The sequence below is a fragment of the Talpa europaea genome, assembly GCF_964194135.1.
Source record: "Talpa europaea genome assembly, chromosome: 12".
Classification (NCBI taxonomy): domain Eukaryota; kingdom Metazoa; phylum Chordata; class Mammalia; order Eulipotyphla; family Talpidae; genus Talpa; species Talpa europaea.
Genome location: NC_140079.1, coordinates 11,760,154 through 11,769,632, shown reverse-complemented (window position 1 = coordinate 11,769,632; position 9,479 = coordinate 11,760,154). Strand labels below are relative to the sequence as shown.

Below are 9,479 nucleotides of genomic sequence, written 5' to 3'. Positions count from 1 at the left end.
GCCAGGCCTGCACCACTGAATTCTTCATCCAGTGGTTACCATTATATCAACAGCTAGAAATTAAGAATAAGAGTATACAATTTGGAGGACGTAGTACAGAACTGTAGTTTGCTTCTGTATTTGGTACCAATAGAATAAATATATAATAAAGGTGCACTTGTTCTAAAATTAAAACAAACATTCTTGGTTGGTTAGATACTGCACTTTCAGTACTGCACATCACCTAATACTTTTTTTTTTTACAAAAAAGGTAACTTATGCAATGTTTAATAAGAAAACCAATAATACACGCAAACCCTATTGTAGAAAAAGAAAGAAACCAACAAAAAAAAAACTAGAATAGTCACTTTCCAAAACAGCCCCTCTCCACCTGCACTACCAGAGAAAAGTAACCAGCTCAGGGAGGCGATTTCAGCACCTGACCTGGATGGACAGCTCCCGGGCCCGCTGACTCCTGAAAATGCCAGGAGGCAAAGATAGACAGGGGTGGGGGTGAGCCAGGGGGCTAAAGCAATAGATTCTTTTTAAAACCTCGTTTAAATATTTCAATTTGCTAGTGCTCGGCCAGCGAGGGACATTTCCAAAAGTAAATGAAAATGTTTAGTCTGGAAAAAAAGAACGATTAACCTAGGGGTGAGTAAAGAGCGGACCAGAGAGCTGTACCCGTCAGAAGCACTTTTTTTTCCCCCTAGGGCTGTCTCTGAGGCCTCTTGCAGTTCTGGTACTTAATGGAAACTTTCAAAAATAATAATATGCTGTTGCCCGAGCCCAGCTGAGGGTGGGGTTGGAGAGGGAGGAAGCTGAAGGAAAAGTGAACGTTTAGGGGCGGGTGAGTGGAGGGAAGGTAACGGAACCTTAACTTGACAGCTATGTACAACACGCGAGGCCCCCTCCGCTCCCTGGGCTCCGGGGGCCAATGTCTTTTATATATTTGGTAGCTTAAGCAGTTTCTCCTCCTTGTCCAGGGGGGTGCGGGGTGGAGAGGGAAGACACATCTGCCATTGACAATGAGAAATTATGTGATTTGTCATGCGCTTGGATTGTGTTATTAGTATAATTACTATAAATATTAATAATAAAGTATTATTGTCAGCATTATTTCTTCTTCCGAGACTTTCCTTGCCCAATATTTACAAATACCGCACAGTGCCTCGGCGGAGGAGAAACAGAGTGGAGGGCAGATGAGGAAAGACGGAAGAGGGACGAGGCCGGAAGGCAGTGGGGGGCAATAGAGGGTGGGAGGGGAAGCCAGGAGGACCAAGATGCCGGACAGGAGAAGAGGCGGGCTGGACAATCAGGACAGTACCACCGTCTGCAAAAGCCCCTCGCCAGGCGTGTCCGAACAGGAGGAGGCCGCGTGTGCTCCTTGAGGACTGGGGGCCGGGGCAGGAGGGGCAGGAGGGCTGGGGCCCTGGCAGGGGAGCCCGGGGGGCGTGCAGGAGGCGCTGGAGGGGCCGAAGAAGGCAGAGTCCCGGGGCTGCCTCTCCAGCCGGGTTTCTTTCGCCTGGGTGGGGGCCTGGCCACCCGCCCGGGGCAGCCCCCTGCCTCCACGGCCGCCGCTGCAGTGATCCCGCTCGTATTCCTCCTGGGCCCTCTGCATCTTCCGCTTCTTCATCCTGCGCTTGTGGATGTGGAAGGTGGAGAGGGACAGCACGATGAGGCAGAAGATGAGGGTGACCAGGACGATCAGCACCAGCGTGGAGGAGAACGACTGGAAGAGCTGCTGTCCCACCTGCGTAATGCAGGTGCCGCCGCCTGCGCTCGCACCACGGGCGCTCGCGTTGCTGCCGCCGTTGGGGGAAGCAAAGGTCCGGTTGAGGAGACACGGCGGCAGAGCCAGCCTCAGCTCCTTGGGCGCCCGGGCACTCATCGGCGCTGGGCTGGGAGGGGCTGGGCCCACCAGACTTCCTCTCTGGGCTCGCTGTTGCCACCAGCCAAGAACAGGAGGAGCCCACGCCACCCGAAACTACTCCCTGATGCGGGAGGGAATGTGCACGAGCGAAGGGCTGAGGGAGCGAACTGCGGGCCAAGGAGCCAGCCAAGGGAATCAGCGGTGCCCAGGAGATCCTCTCCAGACCCGCCCGGAGCGCGTGTCCGTGCGCCCTTTTCCTTTCCCGAGGCACCAGGCTGCAAAGAGAACAGGCTCAGTTAGGACCCGGGTGGCGGCCTGGGGAGTGGGGAAGACCTGGAGGATCAGCCGCCTCTGCAAAGCGGCCCTGGGGCCCAGCGCCTCATCTGCGCGCTGCGCTCTACTCCGCAGCAGCCCGAGGACCCCGGCCACACGCCCCGAGCTGCGCGCCAGGGCCTCCGGCTGGGGCGGGGAGCAGCTCGGGCCCCCTCACTGCAAGGGGTCGGAGCTAGCCCCGGGGAGATGCATATTACTCAGCAGATGAGCAGCCTCTGACGCCCTCCACAACTTTCTAATTGCAACAGACACGCAGCCGCCAGGAACACAGCCCCTTCTTCCCAGAGCGCCGACTCCCCTCTTTCCTGCATCCCCTCCACGGGTGTTTTTGCCCGGATCCGACCCTTCCCTGCAGCCACCCCAGCAGCCAAGGGGGCTTCGAGTGGGCAGCCCTCCGTTTCCTTCCCTCCTCCTGCAGATTCTCTCCCCCGACCACGCCAGCTCCCTTGGGTCCCGTTCCCCTGGGGGTACCCCAGGCAGGCACCACATCCCACCCCGCCTTGTCTGCTGCTGACGCACAGGAGCCAAGACCGCACTCCAGCCTCTCCCCAGCCCGCCGCCCTGCTGCTCCCCCCACCCCAGGAAAAAAAAAAGCAGGTGCAGACCCTTTCTTCGCAAACGCCCATTCCCACAGAGGTCTCCTTTCTCGCCCCCTCTCCGCGCCCCCTCCCACTTTACAGGCTCTTGCCTCTTTCTAGAAGGACCAAAATCAGAAGGGGGAGGGTTCCCGCGTGCAAAGTTTGGGGAACAGACCTTTTCTCTGGCCTTTTCAGATCCAACCCAAGGGCCCTGAGGCTCTTCTGGGGGTCGGAGCCAGGCAGACCCCAGCTCGCACAGAGCCCCCTGGGCACTCGCGAGGGGCTGTGGCAAACTGTTGCACTGCAGAGCAGTGAGGCTGTGCGCAGGCTGGGGCCGGGGCCGGGGCGGGGGCCAAAGCTCTGACCAGGGGTGCCTGCGCAGGCCGCGGGGTCCGTCCTCCGAACCCCTGCACCCGGCCGCCCCAGCTTCCAGCTGCACCGAGTCCCTGAGTCCCTTACCTGGGGCCGCCAGCTGGCTGCAGGAGGGAGCCCCCGCCGCGCGGCTGCAGTGGCGGCTGCAGAAGGCGCGGAGTGAAGGGGCCAGAGACCTAACCGAGCTGCCGCCGCTGCGCCGCCGCCACCGCTTCGGGGAGCTCAGCTCGCAGCCTATTGCCAGAGAGGCCGGTGACGTCAGGCAGCCACCGCCAGGGCTCCGAGCCACCCCTCGGGCCCCCACCCCACCCTCTTACCCCAACACCTAATCCGGGCCGAGCGAGCCTCAGCCACAAGCATTCCCAGCCCGCCCCCCCACGTCCCCACCTCCAACCTGGGCTGCCCGGGGGCCAGGAGGAGCAGCCGCCCCGCCCTGTGAGCCGCCCACCTTCTGCACTCCTGGGTGGGGAAGGGTTGAAGCTCCCGTTCGCTGGCTGCCCGTTTCCTTACCCTCAACCCTGCTCCACAGAGTCCCTCATTTTTACACTCCACGCAAGCCTTTTCCCTCCAGGCACACGCTGGATTTTCTCCCAGGCTGCTGAGGACCTCTGCTGCCTCCCCAGTCCTGGTGTGTGATGCTGGTGTGTTTTGGAACAGAAACTACACTGCCTGCGTGAGGGGAGCCGGAGGGGCATGGTGAAGGCGAGCGTGGCACCAGCTGAAATTCAAACCTAAAGGTGAATTTTACTTTCTCCTCCCCACAGGAATCTTCAACTTATTTTCACTCTACCTGACTCATGACCCTTCCTCAAACACTCATTTCCAGGCCAAGACCTTCTCTGGTGTCTGAAACACTCCTGTGCAGACAAGCTGGACCCTCCTGAGCACACACAAGGACAGGGGGCGGAAATCATGCAGAGCAGTGAGCCATCAACTGCCCTAGGAAAATTCCCAGGATCAGCCCTTGTAGGAACCCCCTTCACTGGCCCCTGTGCCTGTTAAACAGCTTGATGTCGGCCATGGTGTTAACAATAACCTTTCCACACAGTGGAGAGAACTTCCTGAAAGCTTCTCAGCAACCTACCTAAATCTGGGCAGAAACTGACAGACTACAGCTTGAGACACCTTGGGCAGACAGGAACAGTGCATCTGGTTATACAGTGGCTAACTTCAAAATGAAGCCTCTCATTTTTCAACCGGAGAAGCCGGCTTTGAACAGCAACTAAAGACAATGGATGGTTTTGAAGGCATTCAGGGTCTTATAAATGGATACTTTTCTCTTTGCTCCCTGTCCTGTATTCTCCCCTGAGTCCAACACAGTGCCTGTCCAATACCTACTTGCTAAATTGAGAAGCGCAGTTTACGTAACTGCGCTTTCCTGCTCTGCATCAGCACTGGGAGGGTTTTGTGAAAATGAGACTCTGCCATGGGGAGAAAGGGCTGTTTAAGAGCTAGGGGTCCCTTCTGATGATGTGTTCCCTTCTAGTTCCATTCTGACTTTTCCTCCCCTATCATAAAACACATGGAGAAAGAAAGACATCATTTCTTCCCTAAATGCTGTTTTCATGTATTTAAATAAGTCATCAGCTTTTCCTTCCTAATTGTCTCAATGTTTGAAAAATATCCCACTCTGAGCAAATAATTCAGTAATGATGAATATTCATGATTGCTTGGGAGCTCAATCAATGTCCTTGGCTGCCAGAGTGAGACCCCCAAAGCTGACCCCAAAACTAGCTTAGCTCTCCAGCTTGGAATGAGGGTATGTGATGCCTTGTAAAAGCCAACTGCCACATTTGAAAATTATAACTTTGGAGGGGCTTGAGGGAGAGAATGGTGAGCCTTCTCTTCACTCTAATCACTAAGTGAGATTTTGACATTTGACACCTGATTAAGCCCCATTTTGGGGCACTCTCTTTGCTCCTGAAAAGTTGAGTCTAATCAACATTTTGTAAAGCAAATCCAATTTTGAATACTCCAAAAAGAGATCTGGCTATTTAAGGAGACTCTTTAGAAAAACTGTCTTATAAAGCAAAGACTTTACATAATTAGAGTTAACTCTCACTGTTCTGTTTTCTAGACTTGGAGGAGTGAATTATCTGGTTTTCCCAGTAAGGAACATACACACCTCTACAACATGTTATAGTGGGACTACCATGAATATGTAATGGGATTTCTTTTGCACACAGAGCTTCGAAGACATATGATGAGGTGGCCATTGTCTTACTCTTGTTATAAATGATAACCATCTGGCATACCGGGAATACATGGCTGGGGCAACATCCTCCTGAGAACGGTTGCCACTGTTTTGTCATCAGACTTCTCAAGTCACACTTCTGAGAGTGGAGGGCCAAGAAGCTGAGATTCCCAGAATCCAACCTTGTGATGGGAAAACCTCTCTGGACCCAAGCTCTTTCCAAGTATTCCGCTACATGTAAAAGTTACTCTCAAGTTTCATCTCCATCTGCCTTAGAGAGAAGTCCTGCTAGGGCACCTGGCTCCTCAACCCAAAAAGCACTGAAGCCATAACAACACCGCTAGGCATATTATTACTGACAAAATATTTACCATGCACTAGACTGTCCTGAACTCGCCACACATTACAGTGAATCCTCAGTATGACTCTACAGCATTATTTTTTTGCCATAATCCAAAATCATTTATTCATTCACTTATGTGCTCACCAAAGATCTGAGTACCAACATAGTATATGAGGAAACTAAAGCACAGAGTAGTTCAAGACCATGCCCAGCTCACTCAAATTAAGACCAGTTAAGTCTTCACTGAATGACATGGGGTCTTAGAACTGAACACGTAATTGTTCCACCTAAGTGGAACAGTGTATAACAAAACCAGTTTCACCAGAGGCTACTTTATGGAAGGCGATCCACACAAATTCTACTCAGTGAATGTCGATGACAGCAAACTGAAGACAGAAGGAAGGGCCAGACTTCTAAACAAAGTATTTTACTGTAGTGCTGCTGAAAATGAAGGTCTTCCTAAAGCCATCCGCACAATTTTCACTTAACCAAGAAATACTTCCCCTATCAACGCATAGAACCATGTTGGCGTACTATTTGGGGGTTTACACTGATTAGTAAATAGCTGAAACATGAAAAAAAAAATTCCCAGGGTTATACAGGCATGTGAAGCTGTAAAGGACTCAATTCCCAAATCTTCAACCTCTGTGTCTAACTGTCCCAAAAATGTATATATCTAAAGTTAAAATTTATACTGTGTCACCTCTCCTTGCATTTCTCCTACTTTAGAAAAGAAAAATCCCTGCTCACCCACCCCCAGCCTTACTTTCAGGCATTTCTATGGGGAACCCAACAAGGAATGCCTGGAGGATGGATAACTCCTGAGGAGGTAATAGCAAAGCAAAAAGAAGTATTGATGAGGCAGTGCCTTATTTCATCCGGGGGACAAACTCATTTTGTCTTACCTATCTATGTATTGATTTATCACAGAATTAAATTTAGAAGTGAGATGGCTGTCACAGGGACGCAAGTATTCCAGTTTATTTAGATTGAAAAATGAACCCAGACCTTTATCCTACAGAAAGTAAGCCTGATCTGTCTATTTGAATTGACAATTTGAACTGCATTTGCCTGCTAGGCTGTATGGGAGACATATTATACAAATTCAATGAACTAAATCTATCAATCTGAGGCTTTGACAAAATAATTTAAATACATATAGGATATGGATTGTGCAAAAAATGGTGTCCCTTGCAGCTACCAATTTATGATTTAAAGGATTTAGATGTCAAATTAAAATATACCAAGGAGTCCAGGAATTTTGAAAATTTTTATAAGGAGGGTGAAGATTTCCAGTTCATGGTCATAGTTTCTGTGACACCCTCTGGAAGGGCTCAGACGCAGAACAGAGCCATCAGGGGTGTCACAGAGGAGATTTATTGCTAGTGAGGGAGTTGGAACCGGTGGCTTCCCTAATGGTAAGAAGTGTTGAGAGGCCTCCTACCATTAGGTGCCATCCGCATACATTAGACTGCAGTTGCACAAATACATGCTTTCATTCCTTTATACCTCACCATGAAAGCATCTCCAATCAAGCCTCAGACCCACTTCAATGTGGGTATTGGTGCAAAGAGTCAAGATTCCTCTGGCTACATTATCCTTGACTGTAAAACTCTTTCATTCAATAAATCTTCAGTAAGTGCCATGAACTGTGCAAGGTATTCACCTTCTCCATAGCGAGGAAAAGTCTCCACTGGCAGAAAGTTGCATTCTAGCTACACACATGGTCACAATATGATTTTCTGGCCAAAAGTAAGGAACAGAAATAGTCCTCTCTTTCCCTAATATTTGTAATAAAGTATCACCATGTAAATCAAGAATGTAAACTAAGTTGACGGGTGGATATGAAGCTACAGGTGGACGGGTCAAGACGGCTCAACCGGCAGATGTCAAATAATTCCTAACATCTGCAGGGAGCAACAGATCCTGGAAAATGAGAGTTCTGGATCCTGATCAGACACCCAGTGGCATATGCTTCTTTCAAGTGTGTCAGGCTGTGAATTTGCCTTTCAGGAGAAAGAGAAACTGAAAATACTTCCACCATGCAGAAAAAAGCTGTGCCTGCACCAGGATTTCTCAGCCTCAGCAGTATTGGCATTTGGGGTCAGGTAATTCCTTGTTGTTAAGACTGTCTTGTACACTGTAGACTGTTCTGGTAAGCAGAGCCCTAAAAATGGCCTCCCAAAATCAAATTCCCTGGTTATTCAACCAAAAACTAATCTAGGTACTACTATGGAGAGATTTTTGTAGATGTGCCTGAAGTCCCTGTTACTTTCAGATCTGGAAATTATTCAGACTGGCCTGAGCCAATCTGGTGAAACTATTCCAAGAAAAGAGTTTTCACTGACAAATGTCAAAGAATCCAGAGAGTCAAAGTACGAGGGGGATTCAGTATGTTGACTTAGAAGACAGAGGGGATCATGAACAAATTAATGTGGAGCTGAGAATGTCTGACAATCAGCAAGGAAATGAGGGCCTCAGCCTCAGTCTTACAACTGCAAGGAATTGAACTGTGCCAACAATCTGGAGTGGATTCTTGCCCAGAATTCCTGTATAAGGGCCCAACTTGGCTGACTTCAGCTCTGTGAGTCCCTAAGCACGGAACCTGGTCAAGTACTCTCTGAATCCACCCAAACTTGCACTCCACAGAACTCTAAGACAATAAATGACTGTTGCTTTGAGCTCCTACAGAACACAGTGAGAGGAAACCAACACAAATGTTTAGTAGCATGTCAGGTCTCCACCTGTTAGATGCCAGTAGCCCCCTCACTAGTCAGGACAACAAAAATATCTTTACTATCTCTAGACAATGCCTAATGTCACAGGGAGTGGGGTGTAAAAGCACCCTTGGTTGAGAACCACTTGCTTAGATACACAACTTGTCTGTGTACAGGCAGGAAACCATGGTATAAAGGAACAGATGGGCATCTTGAGCCCTAGTCATATTTTATGATAATGTCAATGCCTGCTTTCTCTGAGTTGTTAAAATTGACTTTCTGATCTGAAATGAGAGCATCAGACATTTTCTAATAAATCAACCTGTAATACATTAAAAAACAAAACATAGTAGGCCCCAGGGATCAATCAAGAGGGTTTGGCGAAGAATAAATAGTACTGATAAAATGATTACCTTCCATGGTAAATGAATATTCATGTAAAAAAAATGAATAAGGAAAAAAAGGCATAAGAGATTGCTAGCTTTGCATATAGCTTTGGGTTTTGGATTTTGTCTTCTTATAACCTAAAAGTTCACAGCAGGGCCTCCCCTGGTGGTGCAGTGGTTGAGCACTGGGCTGCGAGGCTGCCCACTGCCTCTGCAGTGCCGGTTCGTTCCCCGGCCATCTGGGAGGGTCCAACAAAAAAAAAAAAAAAAAAAAAGAAAGAAAAAAGTTCACAACAGGAAGTACCTGGTTTGGGTCACTGATCTGTTGGTGGGTGCACCATGCTCATCTGGAAGATTCTGATGGAACACAGCAGGAATCCATCACCTACTCCACATTGTATGGGCCACCTCAATTCTTCTGCTGCCTCTCTTCCTTATGAACAATTATTGTATATAGAGATCTAAGGGAAAAAATGGTTCCCAGTTTTCAACCTTTTATCTGATAGTCATTTCCTCATTGTTTACATATCATTTGATGAATGATATGCAAGTGAAGCAAATGAAGAAATATGAATATGGCTTAAAAATAGCCTGGCAGTTATGAACCACAAAGCATGACTGACTAGGAAAGAAACATACAGAGTAGCTTAGATTTCTTCCAGCTCTGTTACCTTTTCTCTAGTTGCTATTAACTATGCCTTAAT

General features: G+C 49.0%; 1 protein-coding gene across 1 annotated transcript; it reads right to left on the bottom strand.

Annotated features, from left to right (window-relative positions):
• Nucleotides 1–1,294: 1,294 nt before the first annotated feature.
• On the bottom strand, nucleotides 1,295–1,905 carry LOC311182015 (uncharacterized protein C11orf87 homolog; the record flags this gene model as incomplete). Its single annotated transcript, XM_084250546.1, has 1 exon — nucleotides 1,295–1,905. The coding sequence occupies exon 1, from the start codon at nucleotides 1,868–1,870 to the stop codon at nucleotides 1,295–1,297; it is 576 nt and encodes a 191-aa protein (XP_084106672.1). The 5' UTR covers nucleotides 1,871–1,905.
• Nucleotides 1,906–9,479: the final 7,574 nt, after the last annotated feature.